We start from the raw sequence: 17,768 nt of genomic DNA on the forward strand, positions 1-17,768 counted from the left end.
TGAGAAAGTTTTTGTGTGCATGCTGGGTGAGCAGATGTCACTAAAATCAATAAACCAGCAAGTGCCGACTTCTTTTCTGTGTTTTACAGTACATCTGTAATTTCAAATCATTCTTCAGTTCAATAGGTAATCACTAGCTTATTATAAGCTTACTTATTCACTGAAGACTGAAGGATTGGTGACTCAAAGGCACGTGCAGTTCTCATAATAGCATGGATACGTCAGAAATATGTGCTTGCCAAACAGAATAAATAAATACAGTACAGTCAGGTGGCTACTTTAAACCCATGACGTTCACTTTGCAAGTTTACTGACAATTTAATAATGGAAATATTCCAACAAAAAGAACATGCTGGAACAATAATTTGCTTATTAGGTCCAGCTGTCTTTCCCTACTACAAGAAAAGACAAACTCAAGTGAAATAGAAGTGCTGCAATTCCAGGCACTGATGACAGAGAGCCATCATTCCATTTCCTGAGATAATTTTTTTCTCCACAGAACTGAACTTTTCTTGCACTGAAACAACCCAGAAAATATCTTATTCCCTGGACAGTTTCTAATGTGCTGAACTGGAAACTGGTCTGAGACACAGCCAAGGTTTCTACTGGTGCTGTTTCTTTCTTTGTCTGTTCAGTCATGAAGACTAATGTTACAGCGCCGCACAGTTCCCTCGCTGACTGTTCCCACTGCTGTATGAAGGAAATGTGCACCAGTCCTTTTGTGTGCGAAGCACCAAACATGCACCAGATGTTTACATTGCCAAATGCGGAAACATTTGTTTATTGTTTGCATTTCTGTTGTGCTTCTCTGATATGTGAGTATGTAGAAGTGGCATAGATTGCTACCTGCAACATTATTTTGCAGAGATGCTGTCCATTGAAAATCTTTCACAATGAGCTACAGTGCATTTTAAAAGTAGCCACTGATGCACAAAAAGGATAAAAAACGGTGGTGTGGTATGCTAGGATCATAATATACCAGCAGCAGCCTGCAGTGTGGCACACACATAAAGTAAGAATGGAATGTCGTCTCACTTTAAGCGTGCATCAAAAAGGGGGAATTTAAAACATCTAGAAAGTAAGCTAAACAATAGACTAAACAGAATAAATATAAGAATAACAAATCAAGGAAAAGCTCAAATCACTGCATTTGTATATCTACTGATATCCTATAAACATAGCACACATACAGGTATCATAGTTGCAGTACAACATCAAGTTATTTAAAGCCAGAAAAGCTTGGCATAAGACCCCGAAGGCAAACCCTCTTGACATTGTTGTGTCTTCACTTATAAATGATGCAGGACATGACACCACAGACTGAATGTGGACAGTTGTGAAGGATGTACACTAGTTCTTTAAGTATGAGGACAAGATATAAAACTCAAAAATGTACTAAAATATTATGAACATCATCATTATTATTAGTGTTCGTAGTAGTAATAATATATGCTTTTCTTTACTGTGCCACCAATTTAAAGCATTGTAGGATAGTTTAGACTTTTACACATATACATACTTGAATGCATGTTCTTTACATTTTCACTTTAGTTTAAAACCTAAGTATCTAAAAGAAAAAAATAATAATAATATTTTTTCTGTTTCCCGTTTTACATGGTCTGTAGCAAAAAAGGAAATAAAGAACTAAGAAATAACCAAATCTGCTCATTTGCGGTTTGTCACATTTAATTCAGTATAAACAGAATTTTATGGAGCAGCAATAAGGTGATAATGAATGGAGTTTAATTAATGGAATATGTAGCACCGTTAATGCATTACTTTATGGTTGATATATGAGTCTGCGTGCGTATAAATATAAATACACATACGTGTGTGTCTCTGTGTGAGTAAGTGAGAGAGTGGGGCAGCCATAAGACCCGTCTCTCTCGCTCTCTTTCTCTCGCACTCTCTCTGCCCCCCTCTCTCTCTTTCGCGCGCTTCGCTTTCCCTCCCGTGTTAGTCAAGGACTGTTTCGCTTGGCACGGAGGCACTAAACCGCTCCACATCCACTCTGTCGGTGTGCGCTCGTTCTCTTGCCTATACTGCCTACTACGGGATATTTGTGATTGGTTCATCCCCTCCTCTCCTCCCTCCCTCCCCTGTGATTGTATGTAAATCCGGTCAGGACTGAGCCAGTAGGTGAGGTTGGGGCTGGTGGCTCCTACCTCAGTGGCGCACACGAGACCCGAAAGCGGCCGAGGTGAGATCGCTGCGCCGTCGGAGCTGTCCACTCTGTCGTGGTGCTGAACTCTACACCCTCCTCTCGCCTTCTCCTTCCTCCGTCGGCTCTACTGTACTTGGTGTTATTTTGGGAAAGGATTAACAATCTGCCCTTTGGCTGCTTAGAGGTGCAAACTTCTACGGAGCACAGCTCTCTGCCCACATCGGAAATTACCCCCAGACCGTCCGTGGATTTGACCCGACCTCGAGATTATCATTAATTGGTCCTTACTTTGTTGAGAAGTGTTGCTTCAATCCGTTCATCGCAACTGTTGTTCGGATTACCCTCCTGGATGGTTAACGTCTGGATTCACAGGTAAGAAAATGTGTGTTTGTGTGTTTTATATGCTGTTGTGGACTAATTGTTAAAGCCCATCCGATCTGAGCGCCTTCCCGAGGAAGTCCTCATTCATCTCTGTGTGACTCGCTATCAGACACACAGCTTAACCCCCATCATCGGTGAGGCGCCACAACTCTTTTCTAATAATCCACCGGGTCAGTCTCCCCGACTCAGAAAATATCTCTCAATCTACTGCCTTAAGCTTTTACCATTTTCAATTTACTTTCAGCCAGGTCCCGGAGACTCAAATCAGCTGATATCCGGATATCTGAAGTTGAGATTATAGTTGCTGTTATGCTGTCAGGGTGAGCGCACTGAAGCACAAACATTCCCCATTGTAACACAATCAATGTTTCTGAAACGATTGCAGGCACGCCGCCTTGCCCAGAGCTTTTAATTTATCCGCGTAGTACTTAGCGTGTTATTTTTTTCCCCCTTGGCACGCTAATCCTTGAGTGACACCGTTAGCAGCGAAGGGATTATACTTTTGTTTTTCATCCTCTGCTTTGCGCCTGACTCATTTGGCAGTACTATATTACGGGCTCTTGTGCCGGGGATGGCCGTTAACTGTGTTGTCTGTCGATTTGCGAAAGAAAATATTTGGGGGTCATTGTTTTAATCTCTGCTGCGGTGCATCAGACGGACTTAAAAGTACCCCAGCAGAAAACCAGATTAAGTTCTTCAATCGATACGACTTAGATTTTACATGTTAAATCCACTACACGAGGTTACTGTTGCAGGACGTGGGAGCGTCATCATTATTTTTTTGTTTTTTGTGTGGAAAAGTAGAACTCGTGCACATTAATATACAACAGAATTTGTCGTGTTTCAAATTAATTTAATAATATATTCTGTGGATAAAAGCACATTCTTTTGAAGTTCATGTTTCAGATGACAATATAATTGGAAATCTTACAGGTTTACTTATGTTTTAAACACATTTATGCATCATCATTCGACACTTTAATAAGAGTTTTAGTTTTAGTGTTTTTTTCTTAGTGTTTTCTTGCCTTTAAATGATCCAAATACCTCTATCTGCACAGATTATACAAAAACTAGGCTAACTCTTCAATTTTTACCTTTATTATTCTTTTCTTTTTTGATTTGTGGACAAGACTGAATCCTGATTCACCCAGTGACAACTTTACTTGGTTACAGTAAGTGCAGTATGCACATCAAAGGGACAAGACAGAGGATGTCTTCATAAATACTTTAAATTCTTGGTGTTTGGCCCTTCCCACACAATGTTGACATACTTTGTAATTCATAAGGTGCACAGATGATGCCAATCCCGGCACATTCCTTGACTAATTGCACCATCAAGTAAAAATCTTGTGTAGAAAGTACAAATGCTACAGAAGCCATGCAGTTTGAACGTTCAGCCATCTGTAGGCCTCTATGATCAAACTTCAAACACTCCATTCCCGCAATGCATCCACTTTATCTTTCGAAGCTCTTTGAAACCGCAAGATAGAATCTATTTCCAATGGTGCATTAGATGGATCTGTGAATCTGGTGTTCAAGGCTGCACTCACTAATTGATTCTCCACTTGAATACAAGCCAGGAACCAAGTAATGTATCATTTATGTAAGTTATATATTATATATACTGTGCAGAATGAAGTGAGGATATTTGATAAACCAGTCTTAATAAATAAGAGTCAGCTGTAGAGGGAAGCGGAAAGTGAGATAAGACAATGCTCATTTTTAGAATGACTCTGTAGACTTTGTGCACTGAATGATGCCAATAATATCAGTGCACATTAATGTTCAAGATGACAAAGCTAAATAGCCGTATAAAACATTCTTTTTTTCCACCACACTAAGACCAGAAAAGTCTTTCTATTTCTTTTTTGGACTCCAATTAAGCCATTTAACAAAAAATATACTGTAGGTGGCAGCTGAGCAGGTATAGTGTTAATGGAGCTGCTCTGCTTTTCATTAAAACGACTTTCTTTTGGGCACAGTAGGGAGGCAAAGGCTTTTGAGTCAATAATGCTTTTGACTAGAAGGAAGAATAAAATGCTAGGAAACTGATCAAGGCATTTCAGCTTTGAGAGGAAAAGCACACAATCTGAAGGTGTGAGCACCCACTGATGGTGGCTAGTTACAGGGGGCAGATTTGGGGTGATATGACAATAAAGCTGTATGTTGGGAAGGAAAATTGCGCTGCCACTGAAAATGGTACCATTTTAGGGTTTTCACCGTGATCTCAGGTGTCCAGGCGTCGCAGCAGGTTCAAAAATCTTTAGCAATTATCCTCTGAGATGTCTTTATGGGCTATTTTAGAGAGGTAAATGGTCTTTGAAAGCAGATTTTATTCTGAGAGAAGTACTCTTGTGTCTTTCTGTACACATGTCAGATACAACTGTGCATGCTGCAGCCAGGTCAGTACGAGTAGGTTTTCCCATTAAACCAGTAATGGTCTGCTCTGGCCTCTTTTGAAAACTGTACAAGACACTCATCAAATGTGGGGGATAAAAACTGTAACACTACCAGTTTCCCGTGTTGAGGTTTCTAACATGTGACCTGAGCATGTGTCACAAGACAACATACTTGCTGTGCCGGTAAAGCTGCTTTAATGGGTTTATACAGTGAACGATGTGTTCGAGTCCCTTGCAGATGGAGGTGTACACACAACCTTTCAACTCTCAGAATTTAACACCATGCTTGATAAACACTTTTTCAAAGCTCCGTTTGATATCTAAAAGGTCTGTTCACCCAAAAGACATCAAAAGAAATGTTCTTGGTATCCAGTCACACAGATTGTTTTCTTTGCTTTTGAAAAGGTTTAAGAGATATATGCCTCTTAAACTTCTGCCTCTGCCCAAATATAATGAATATAAATAAATATGAATGTATCTGTGCTAGTTTGAGCCCATTCTATAACTCTTATATGGACTGTTTCTGGTTTTTGGCAGAAACTGGTTCATCTAAAGGGCAGAACATTATTCTTAGAAGTACATGTTTATGTTGATTTAAAGGGGAGCTTTTACGCTTTACCAAGTGAAGCCAAAAGCTGCTCTAAACGCTGCCTCCCAGACAGTTTCTTCTGCTCTTGGTCCTGTATGGTGTCAATTTGAGAGGATATCCCTAAACGGTCAGCTCTTTCTGTAAGCACAGAAGCCCCGCCCACCTGCTGTTTACGTCTCATGTTTACGAGGGGCAGCCAATAAAAATAAAAATGAGCTAGTCTGAGATAAAGAGCGAACTGACAGGGACCTTGAACCGTGAATCTTGTAACACTACCTAAACAGAGTTGAAGAATAAAATTAAGGAGCTTAAAATGAGAATAAAAGATCCCCTTTAAACATTTTAGTTCCATAAGCTTTGCAAAATAACTCTAATTCACCTTGGGCAAATAGAAATGAATCAGTGGAGCTAAAGTAAATGAGAAAATATATTTTAGAATTAGCTGAACCAGATAAAGAAAGTTCAGTGCTCAAGATATACTCTCATACTTTTTTGTTTTTACAACCATTTGAAGAAATGTTTTGACTGGAACCAAATTTATGGTTGACTAAATTAATTTAGTCAACCATAAAGTCGGGAGGTGAGGGAAAGCATGAAGCAGATGTTTTTCAAAGCTTAAAAATGTACCTGCTAACACAAATCAGCAGATTTCTTAGCTAATTTGTTCATCTGATCCTTGGCTTTCCATCTAATATACGAAGCAACATTTTGCCTGTCACCATCAGTGCATCTTCACTCTTGAAATGGCAGCCACATTGTGACAACAAGACTAGGAAGTCACTGCAAACAGCTGTTGTTGGCCAAGAAATGTCTCTAGCACATCCTGTGCAACACCAAAAATTCATTTAGTTTTTTAGTATTTGCAGAGTTATTTTAGTATAGCCAGATAGTTAGCGAGGTTTAGCCATACTAGCAGATGTAATTTTGAACTTTGAAAAGAGCTAGCAGCTTCTTCCTGCCTGCCAAGCTCAATGTTTACAGTGCAGACATAATAGTGGCATCAGTCTTCAAATTTCACTCTTGGCAAGAAAATAAGCAGAATCCCAAAATATCTCTCTATTCCTTCAGTTTGAATTCTGTTAGTTGTTGAAAGATGCCACCTGTACTGACTGAATTTATCAGCAACAGACTGTTCCTAAGTAATGCCTGGTTTCACAGTCATAATGACACTGTGTATATTCTCACCTGAGAGTTACCCTTTACGGGCACGGTGACTCCACTGGAGCAGTTTGGAGAGTAAAAGCACTTTTAAATTGGGTGTTAATAGGGTGTTTATTTCCAGAATTCACCTTTAGTAGTTTTTCCCTTGTTAGTCTGGGTTTGACCAGCAGTATGGGTGTTGTCTGCCTACCTATTTTAAATACAAGGGGCGGCAGTTGAGAAAAAACTGACTAAAGATGGTGAAAAAAAACTGAGATTAAATCTACATTTCAAGTGTTTTCAGTGTATATTTTCATATAAAAATTGTTTGTTTTTATGTTTCATGACTTAATAGTAGGGCTGCCACAAACGATTATTTTGATAGTCGACTAGTCACCGATTATTTTTGCGATTAGTCGACTAATCAGATCATCATCCATTGGACGTAAAACGTACAGCTTATTGCACCAGCAGCATCTGCTCTTATATAACTATCATTAGCTTACAGCTTTAGGTGTGTAAGGTCTGTGCTAACTAAAAATAAAGACAAGATGGTAGTTTATTAAATTTTAATGAAATTTGCAGATTGTTTCAGTGAAGTTTAATAAACTCCTTGCTATCTAAAATATAACAGGACACCGGAGTATATTCTCGAGCATCTCACACTTCTGATAATCAGCTGTCTGCTTGACGTTTATTCAGCTGTGTAAAAACTATAACTTTAATCTCAGCCAAACCGATTTACTCAGGAACAAATAAAATACTAAAAAAAAGCCAAACAATAACATTTAAGTTATCTAAGTGACTTATATATGTTTAACCTGAGTAGCGAAAGACGGCGGTGGGTTTGAAAACGATTTGCCGGGAGTCCGGGGTGAGCTTTGCCCCCGGCTAGCTATCGAGCTAGTGGGTAACAGACGTCTCCGAAAACGTCAGAGCGCTTTTGAAAATCTGTGGTGTCTTGATAAACTGAGCAGATATTTGAGGTTTACACAGTTACATTCGCACCTGAAAATATGTTAAACGTTTATTTTGTGACCCAGAAAGAATAATAAGAGTAATATTAAAACTAACTACCTGCCGCCATTGTTGGAAACTGAGCTGGGCCGCGCTATGAATTCTGGGACACAGCTTCTTCTTCGGGGTTTAACGGCAGCTGGCGTCCTTGTACATGCAGTGCTGCCATCTTCTGTTTCAGTCCGTTATTACACTCTTAAATCCTACTACTTATTCCTGCGGCTTTTGTGATCTTACAAAGCTTCAAACGACGCGTCGACTATTAAGTCAGTCGTCGACGATTTTGATAGTCGACGTAATCGTGACTAGTCGACTAATCGTGGCAGCCCTACTTAATAGCCCAACCCATCTCAACAATGACACTTGTAACACTGCTCCCCCCCTTTTCCATCTCTTTTCTTCCCACTCTGAGCTAAGCTTTAACCGCTGCCAACTCCCATCTGTGTCTCTGTGTCTGTCTTTGTTGTTCCCCTCTTTAATACGTGGAATCTTTATTGTGCAGAAGACCCACACAGACTGACGTACGTTATTCTGCTAACATGTTTAGGAGACGCAACCTCCTCCTGACATTCTTTTCTCCTGGCAAGCAGCGGTTTGTTTGATGATGTGAAAAATATTTTTTTCCCCTGTGTTGTGCACGTTGCCTCTCTCTTTTATAGGACTTCACCATTGCATGAAAAGATACAAACAAACAGAAAACCTATTATTATCGCTTTTACAGATGAAAACGGCTATAATGTAATTTAGATTACTATTTGCATTTAGCTTGCTGTAATGATGTGAGAGGATCCCTGCTCTGTGTGCAGTGAAATCAAGCTGGTAACATTTCCACTGGATCATTTTTCTTTTTCCTTGCTTCGAGGATCAATATAAGCTAACAGTATGAGGCCATGTCTCCTGACTTTTCAAACAGCTCTAGATTTCTGAAGCATGACCTCCTACATTCCATGTCTTGATTGAACTCCAAGTGGATTGTTAAATTGTTATTGTCATAACCTATTTCATGCAGTATGGCAGAACAAGGGTTCCGTGACTACTTTTAAGGCCAATGCTTGGGGATACATTGAGAAGGCTCTTTGCAGATGGCCAGACCATAACAGAAGTAGAACAAACCTTCAAGGCAAAGGCCAACAGGCTGTAGGTTTCGGCTCTAATCCCGTCGAGCACAGTGATGACAAGTGTGGTTTGAGGCATTGTAAAATACTGTATGTTTCAGTGGGTCTGTTAGGAACCTGGCGGCTTTGGTCAGAGCCAGAGACATAACAGTCTGTCTCTGAAATAATAATGCTGTTGTTTGCTGGTTGTTGGAAGCATCTGATGCTCCGGGAGTAAGGGTGGTCTGGCCATGCGTTGCATTTTAATGACATCACAAGTCACAGTTCGCTGTTCGCTGCTTCTGTGGCCAAGTGTAACAACATTGTTCAGGGCACAGTACAGTAGATCAGATCGGTCTGATTATGTAATGATTATTAACAATGGGAGAGCCATGTGCCTCTGCCAGGCGGTTTTTCCTGTAGTCTTGTAGTGGCAGCCTGTACTTCCTGACATTTGAAATGGTCTATAAATTAAAGAGCTATAAAAGAAAAGTCAAGGTCTTTGTTGCCTCTGTCTCATATGGAAAGACTCCCAAGACCATAAATGATTGTGATGTCAGCCATATAAGGTTGAAATCTCTGTCAAATCTTTCTCAGGAGTTGCTGCGTTGGGAGTATTTTTGTTGTGCTTCCTGGTGCTCTTGATTGTTAATAACTGTGGTTTTTGGATTAATTGGAAGGTACAACTGAAGCTGATAGTACACACTACACTGTTTATAATTCTCAGATGCTGTGCCAAACTCAACAGAAAGCCTGTGCAAAACATATATTAGAGTCCCCTTCATTTTAGCTTTGGGTGGTTTTTTTCAGTGCTGCGATGAATAATGCACACACACTCTGTAGATGAATTAGTTCAAATTTTCATATAGTATAAACTGGCAGCCTGGGACTGGTCACAGTGTGCTATCTGGCATTTCTTAAAGGACTGGCTGTGTGGATCAAAGACACACGATATACTCTGAGAAATTCTCAAGCTTCTTTAGCAGGAACCAAGAATAGAGTCTTTCGATTCCCCTTCAAATGTCACCAGGTCCTGTTTTTTTTACATAAAATTATTTTTGTAGGGTTTTATTATCTTTTTTAATTACTATAATTTCTTAATTCATACATCTTGAGAGAGTGAAACTCCAAAAACTTGAAGTGCATTTCTTATCACTTGGAGTTTATGTTTGAGCTTCAGTTTTTTTTTTAAATTTTAATGATAGAAATTGAAATTGTCACGGAAAGAAGGATTATGTGGTGGAAGACACTGGGCTTACTCCACTGCAATCCTTTGCTTTGTTTTTGGGACTTCCACGTTCGGAGCTACACAAACTTCCCGCTTCTTCGTCCCAGCCCGGCCCACCGAAAGACTTTCGGTCCGGTCTGCAGGAGGATTTGCAGTCTGGCTTACCTCCCTCTTCCCAGAGTGAGCGACGCTCACGCAGCCGTTGCTCCGCTTCCTCTGGACAATCAGTGGTGAGCAACAAAGACTTTTTTTCTCATGCTCCCTCTGAACTCATGAATTTAACAAAATACCTGCCATGCAAGTGAATCTAAATCTGCTAACTTAGAGGTAGTTGAGTCTGTGTTTGTTAACCCTGTAAACTCCTTCTCTGAGGATTTAAGAACCGGTTTTCATTCTGCACAATCTGAACCCAGTGTTAAAATGACTAAGACTACTTTACTTGAATCTGGGGGGAGAAATTTTCGGACTGCTGTGAAATTTCCGGATTTCCGAATTTCCGAATTTTCTGTTTTCAAGTCAGCTGAAAGGGAGGTGGTCAATGTTTCTAAGCCAGCTTTTCAGCCATGTACTTTTCAGCAAGGGCACAGGCAGTTGGTAGGGACGGAGACTGCATGCTGTAACTTAGGCTCTCTGAAGGAAGAGGCTGTCTGCTCCCCAAGGACATTTAAGGACTCTAGTTGCCCCTCTCTACAATCTATTGAGACTGTGGCTCCTCCTAGGGACTGTTCTGTATCCCTGTTGGATGTGTCTGAGGTTGCCCACTCTGCAAAGACTATATGCCCAGACCCAGTTGGCAATATTGTGCATTTTGAGGTCGTTCCTGAGCTTCTCTCTCTCCTCCTGTTCCTGCTCCCCGGGTAGCTCGGGCCCAGCGTTCCCCTCCACCCATTTCAGTTCCTCGGGTGGGAGGGGCTGGTGTTCAGCTGGTGCCAGCACCTGTTCCTGTGTCCGCTGGAGGCTCAGGTGAGCCCGTCCAGCAGTTTTTCTCGTGTTCAGAAGGCTCAGGAGGATTAGCTCAGTCACCTTCACAACCACCGTCACTACAACCTCTATTGCAGTCCCTAGCTCAGTCTCCACCTCCACCACATTCAGCCCCGCTACCCATAGCTCAGTCACTACCACAACCAGACTTACTACAAACTTTGTTACAGTCCATAGCCCAGTCAGTAGATCAGTTGGTAGAACAATCATTAACTTTGTCATCAGTTCAGTCAGCCACACATCTTCACCCTCAGCCAGGGGTCCCAATTGCCTCTGGCCCTGCATCTGCTCTGGCTGGAGGGCCCGAGGAGTCTGTCCAGCCTCAAGTCTCGTCAGCTGGGGGTTCAGGAGAACCCAGCCAGCCTCATGTCTCGTCAGCTGGAGGGCCCAAGGAGCCCGTCCAGCCTCAAGTCTCGTCAGCTGGAGGGCCCGAGGAGCCCGTCCAGCCTCAAATCACGTCACTTGGGGGTTCAGGAGAACCCAGCCAGCACATCCTCATGTCTGCTGACGGTCCGGGGAAGTCTGTTCAGCCGTCGCCTGCAGCATCGTCGCCTGCAGCATCGTCGCCTGCAGCATCACCACATTCAGGTTCCGCAGCCGCCTCGCTGCCGTCAGGTTCCGCAGCCGCCTCGCTGCCATCTGGTCCGGCCTCTGAGTCTTCATCCACTGGGTTTTCGCCTTCGTCTGGTCCTGCCTCGTCTGGTCCTGCGGTTGCTACACCATCTTCAGATCCAGCTCAGCTTGTACCACCTCGCCTTTGCCGGCCACCTTCCAGGCCTTTATTTGAGCGTCGAGGGCAGCCTCCTGAACGAGGCCGCCGCCGGTCTCCGGACCTGTTCAGTAGCCGCCGCCGCCAGCTTCGCGGCCGGCCCCCGGACCTGCTCTGTTGCTGCCGCTGCTGTCCGCCCCCTGAACTGTTTTGGCCCCATGCGGTCTACCTTCGGGTCGACCCCCTGAACGTTTTAGTGGACTCGTGTTGGGATCCGGTCTAGTTTTGTTTGGATCATTACTGTATTCCTGGACTTCTGATTTCTCTGACTGTTTCTAGGTCTCCAGTGTTTTTGGTTTTTGAACTATTTTCCCGACCTCCCGTGTGTTGAACTGTTTTTCTTGTGTTTATGGACTGTTCTGGACTCTTGCTCCTTGTCTTTTGTTTGGTTTCTGTCCCTCCATCCTGGACCCCCTCCGCCCGTCCTGGCCTGGTGCTCTGGTTTTGTTCTGTTTTTTTTTCGTTTAGGACTGTCGGGAGCCAGCCCTTAGAGAGGCGCTACTATCACGGTTCTGGGTCAGTTTGACCCAGTATTTTGAGTTGTTATGTTTTGGTTTATTTTTGAATGATGGATTGTTCTTTATGTTTCTTTGGTGCTTTGTTGGTTTTATGATGAATCTGTGTTTCAGTTATTCTGGTATGTTTCTGCATTATGATTAAGGTTCGGGTTGTATTTTGTTATTATCGCCGGTTTAGTTCAGTGTCTAGTCTGTCTCACTCCGTCAAGTCAGTGTCCTAGGAAAGTGTGTCGTGTTTCCTGTTTTACTTTGAAGGTTCATGTTCCTGTCTGTTGTCAGTGTGTTCAGTTTTACTGCTCCCCTGTCTCATTAATCTAATTTCTCCCAGCTGTTTCTCCCTCCTGTTTTCCATTCCCTGATTACGTCCCTGTGTATTTTAGCCCTTTGTTTGTCCTTGCTCGTTGTTGCGTCGTACCATCAGATTATGCCTGTGTGTTTCTGTTCTCAGTATTCAGTGTTCACTTCATGTTTTGTCTTCATGCCAGCAATAAAGCTGAGGTTTTCAGTTGTATTCAGTGTCCAAGTCTCGCATTTGGATCCTCCTCTCCATCCGCCTGCACACAGAGCCCTGACAGAAATTTAAAAAGTTTTGTTTTTTAGTTTCTTCCCTATAAAGTAGAGGGGGCTTTGATTCTTCTTCATCAACAGATAAAGTTTGCCTACTTCAGATGAAGTCATAAACATTAAAATATTTACTATTACAAGAAATGAGGACTATTTGATATTTAGGGAATTACATTTATTTACTTTTTGCCAAACTCCCAGGTCTGTATCATAAATGCCTCCCTAGTATCTGGTTAGATCAGGTTAGACAGCTATAAACTGCTTGCATAGGCAGACAGCAATGTAAATGCAAATTGCACTGAGGTTGTTCTTCTTGCCTTTAATTCTGTTTGATTAATTTATGATTAATGAAACATATTAAATTAAACTATATATAAATGATGGACGTAGCCTTTGATGTCCACCACCGATTTGTGAAGCTATATATTCAGGGTTTTTTTATGTGTGTGTGTGTGTATGTGTGTGTGTGTGTGTGTGTGTTCCTGTCTAGCTATCTTTGTGAGGACCGAAATCTGCATTCTACTATACTTGTGAGAACCAACAGTCACTTGTGAGGACACACAACCCGGTCCTCACAAATTATAAGGCATTTTTGAGGCTCAAAATGTGGTTTTAGTGTCAGGGTTATGTTTAGGGTAAGGGTTAGGCATTCATTTTTGGTTAGGGTAAGGGGCTAGGGAAAGCATTATGCCAATGAAGGTCCTCACTATGATAGCTGAACGGGGTTTTGTGTGTGTGTGTGTAAAGTTTGACATTTTTGAGAGACTGCCTCAAGTGGCCATTAGAAGAACTGCAGTATTTGACACTTTCTCAATGACTTCACTTTTTATGCCTGAGTGCCTGTTGGCAATATGAACGTGGAGAGAGCAAGGACTCATGGGATTGTTAATATTTAAGTTAAAGAAATTAGACAAGTTACTCTGCAATTACTCAACTACTTTTTATACTGAGTATGTTAGTGGAACTACTTGCACACTCACACCAACTTTTCTGATAACACTGTTTTATAATAATACATTTTTCTGAGGAAAATAGTTGCATTTTTTTGTTTGCTTGTTTTTGTTTTAATGTGAAAACACCCAACAATACATTTTAGAAAATATTGAGTGAGCTTAGTTCATTCGTGTCCAGTGTTTTCTGTTTTTGGAATAAGCGAGAGGAAAATTGAAGTGTTTCCCATACATTTGTACTGTATTTTATATCTATGAAAAATCTTTTTGTCTCTATCTGGACAGCAAAATTGCACACCCTGTTTGAGGAAAGAAAAAAAAACCAGTTTGAGTGCCTGCAGGATCACTCAGTCAGTCTCAGCGATCACTGGAAGCCCACAGCCCACACAAAACATTTACAGTCCTGCAGAGAACAAAGCAGGCAGCCAAGTAAGAAGCACATGAGAGGCTCATTAGCGTTCCAGTGATTGACCAGCTGAACTCTACTTACCCTCACAACTTCCTTAATGTTTTAACTGCTGTAAATCTGTTCTCCTATGTACCAATATCACGCATTTGGCTTCTCTGTGATTCCAACAGGACTCTTTTCATATGCCAAATGCAAAGTAAGACTCATAAGCAGAGTCAAATGAGATGCCAGTGTTCTCAAGGAGGGAATCTACCTGCTATGTTTCTCTTGAATTTTCTCTTGAAGTACCTACTTTCTGAGTGTGAGGATCATTGAAATTCCACATTTGATTTCAAAAGTTTCTCTGCCCAGATTTGGACTGCCTGCCAGAATTTATAGCAGATTAACTTTGAAAGTGATTTAGCTCTCAGGCTCTGCAGTCACTACCAGGGTAGAAAAATAATTTTTTCTCATCCTCTATCTCCATCCTCTCTGGCTCACATGTTCTCACATTCGCTAAATACTCCAAACATGCAAAATATGAATTGCTTGTATGCCAGTGACAGTGAAATGACGAGTATAAGTTTAATATTAATAAGAGATTTGGGCGTGGAAATACATTCACACGCAGGTCTGCAGAGGAATCAACTCATCTCATCGCTTGCACACAGCTCAATGTAAGCATAGCCCGCAAGCATTTCTGACATTCCTCCATCCGTGGTAAACGTGTGGTGCTTGGAGGATTTAGTGAGAAGACACAATACGCCAGCGTAAGTTCAAAGCACAGTGTTATCACAGTTTATGTGTTTGGATAATATCTGAATGAAATGGATAACAGCCTCATAAAATGGATGGTGGGTGATGAATTATGTCATCACAACATGCAGCCAACAAATTTACACAAGGATCCATCTCCGTCTTTATCTGTCATCCGGTGGCACAGGAACACACTCCTGTTATCCGCTTGGCATTTGGAGCCATTGCCCTGTCTAATGAGTCGGGGATATCGGACCAGTGGCTTCCTACGGAGTTGAGAAGGAAGGCTGTAGACGGGAAGTTGCTTCTTTGAAGCCGCTTTGAACTTAGTTTGGCAGCGAACTCAGAGGCTTGTAAATGTAGCGACTGAGATTTGATTGATGGAGGGGTTTTGAATGATGATACAAGTCTCTTTGAAGTCTTTTCGTGCTGCAGTTTAATGCATTTAATCTTGCATTTATTCATTTTTGTTCACCCAAGGGCACTGTAACAAATTGAAATGTTATTATCATATACTTGGGCTGCTATACCTAATGTGTTAGTGAATAATTCATATGTATACAAGAAGCAACAAGGGGTAGCTATTCTCATACATGTGCTTTTCTAAACCTAACAGACGCACATGTGAAAATGCAAATAGTCAGATTGAAATCACCTTTAACCTGCCGGCTCCCTTGTGCAATTTTTTGATTGCGCGTATGTAAGAACAGAACAAGTGTAAAATAAATTCACAGTAAGTGGGTGGATGTCACGGCCTCCTGCATGCTTCATACAGGCAGAGCCATCACCTAAACCAAAGTATTTTCAGTAGAGAAAACATGTGAAGAGCATTCTCCCCTGCTGCGTGCTACTGTACATGTGAAAAAAGGGCAACTTTAGATGTCATGATCTGATTCACTCAATATTACCGTGTGAAAAGAGAAACCATGTTCACCGCCTAAATTTGTCAGCCTCTTGTTTGGCCCTAAGCAGTGAGTTCAGCTGCTGCTGGAAATTACCAAATCATATAACAGAAAAGTTGTTTTTAGATGAAATTGCTAAAAATTCTCTGTAGCAACTAAGAGTAGCATCTTTTTTCTGGATTGTTAGTCAGTTAATTTGGGGGGGAAACTGCTGATTAGCAAAAGCTACAAGAGCACAGAGCTTTTGATCACGTGACCAAGGTGTCATGACCAGAGATGGGCAGTAACGCGTTACTTGTAACACGCTACTGTAATCTGATTACTTTTTAAAGTAACGAGTAAAGTAAGGGATTACTATGGCAAAAACGGTAATTATATTACCGTTACTTTCCTGTAGTAACGCTGCGTTACTGCGTTACTAAAACCGTGATTTTTTTGCGAGAATGTCTCATGACAGTGACGTAAGCGAGTGCAACGTTCGTGACAACAGCTGTGTGCAGATCAACAGTGGATCATATATCGAGTGCAGGAGAGACCTTACTTTGAGTTTGATTCCATAAAAAGTGACAAAAACATTAGTGTCCGTTGTGCATGGGAAGAAAACTTACAGCGAAAAAAAAAATAAACCTAAACAAGCACTGAGTGCGCAACGACATAATGGGAAATTCACAGAGAAACTCGCGGATTCTTCCACTGACCGCTGCGGCACACCTGCACCAGGGTAAACCTCCGCCTACCCCACTCCTGCTTTACAGGTGAAAATAGAGCAAAAGGACCGCTAGTCTTTGACTTTATTTATTTTCTGCTGTGTTTTACTTGCATCTATTTGAAAGACTGAGTGTAAACACAAAAATATTTTATTTTATGTGCTGGAATGTGCAGAAAATAGGTTTAAATGTTAAACTAATTTCTTCAAGTCAGAGAATGTTGCATATAATTTAATTTTTACTTGATGCATAAAGTTAAAAGATTAAAACTGATAAAACAAGTTAAAAAAAAGAGACTTTTCCATTTGATTACATTTTGTATGATGGATTATGCAGAAAAAGTAGAATTGGGCTGAAAGATCTATCACTTTATCACCTATTCAGGTTGTAAATCGTGTTTTTAAAAAGTAACTAAGTAACTAAGTAACTAAGTAATTAATTACTTTTGAAAATAAGTAATCAGTAAAGTAATGGGATTACTTTTTTGGGGAAGTAATCAGTAATTAGTTACTGATTACTTTTTTCAAGTAGCTTGACCAACACTGGTCATGACTGATGTTTAATTTCCTTTTTTTTTTTTTTTTTTTATTCTGTAGGGAATTCTTTTCCACATTGACTCAAGAGTTTAGATTCAAAATCACTTGTTGACCTTGAAAGCAGCACTTGACAAAACAATCTCAGCTGCACTCAGCTAGCTGTTCGGGAGATTTCAACTGTCAGTTTTAATTGTAGGTTGGGAGTTTAATTTCTATTTGGCACCATCGTGACTGCCGTAGTGGTGGCTGAGTGCTTTTTCAACCCCGCGTTCCATTCACAAGTCATGCTATCTGGAATTATTAGCAGTTAAGTGCTCAAAACGTAAACATTGTTTGCCATTTCGATAATTAGTCTATCAAGTATATATAGTCAGAGGCTGGTAGTAGACTTCTTGAAGCTAGGTTGAGCTGAGCATGAAATCAGCAGCATGCTTCATAACACACAGTCACACCTGAGAGCTGCCCTGAGCAAGAACAGTTTTTATCTACTACTCACCATCAGCCCAGCGAGCACAAAATGGGAGTTAAGTTCACCTTAGTGGTGGGTAATGAGGTAAGAATATGTCACTCAGTCAGTCATACTCTGTAGTGTTTTTTGCTTTATCTTGTTTTGTCTTTTTCTGTTTTTCTTTCCTGGAAGATTTGTATTAGTAAAAAAATAGACAGCCTTTACAATAACAGAAAA

General features: G+C 41.1%; 1 protein-coding gene across 3 annotated transcripts in view; it reads left to right on the top strand.

Annotated features, from left to right (window-relative positions):
* The first annotated feature begins 1,914 nt into the window (after window positions 1-1,914).
* Window positions 1,915-17,768, top strand: part of fstl5 (follistatin-like 5) — a 201,345-nt gene continuing 185,491 nt past the window's right edge. For all 3 annotated transcript variants that reach the window (XM_084954596.1, XM_084954604.1, XM_084954614.1), the window contains exon 1: window positions 1,915-2,536. In XM_084954596.1, coding sequence (XP_084810722.1) covers window positions 2,514-2,536 — 23 coding nt within the window. In that variant the 5' untranslated portion in view covers window positions 1,915-2,513. The remainder of the gene's footprint in view (window positions 2,537-17,768) is intronic.

The sequence above is a fragment of the Perissodus microlepis genome, chromosome 2 (genome assembly GCF_051167445.1).
Source record: "Perissodus microlepis isolate ML-2025 ecotype Zambia chromosome 2, ASM5116744v1, whole genome shotgun sequence".
NCBI lineage: Eukaryota > Metazoa > Chordata > Actinopteri > Cichliformes > Cichlidae > Perissodus > Perissodus microlepis.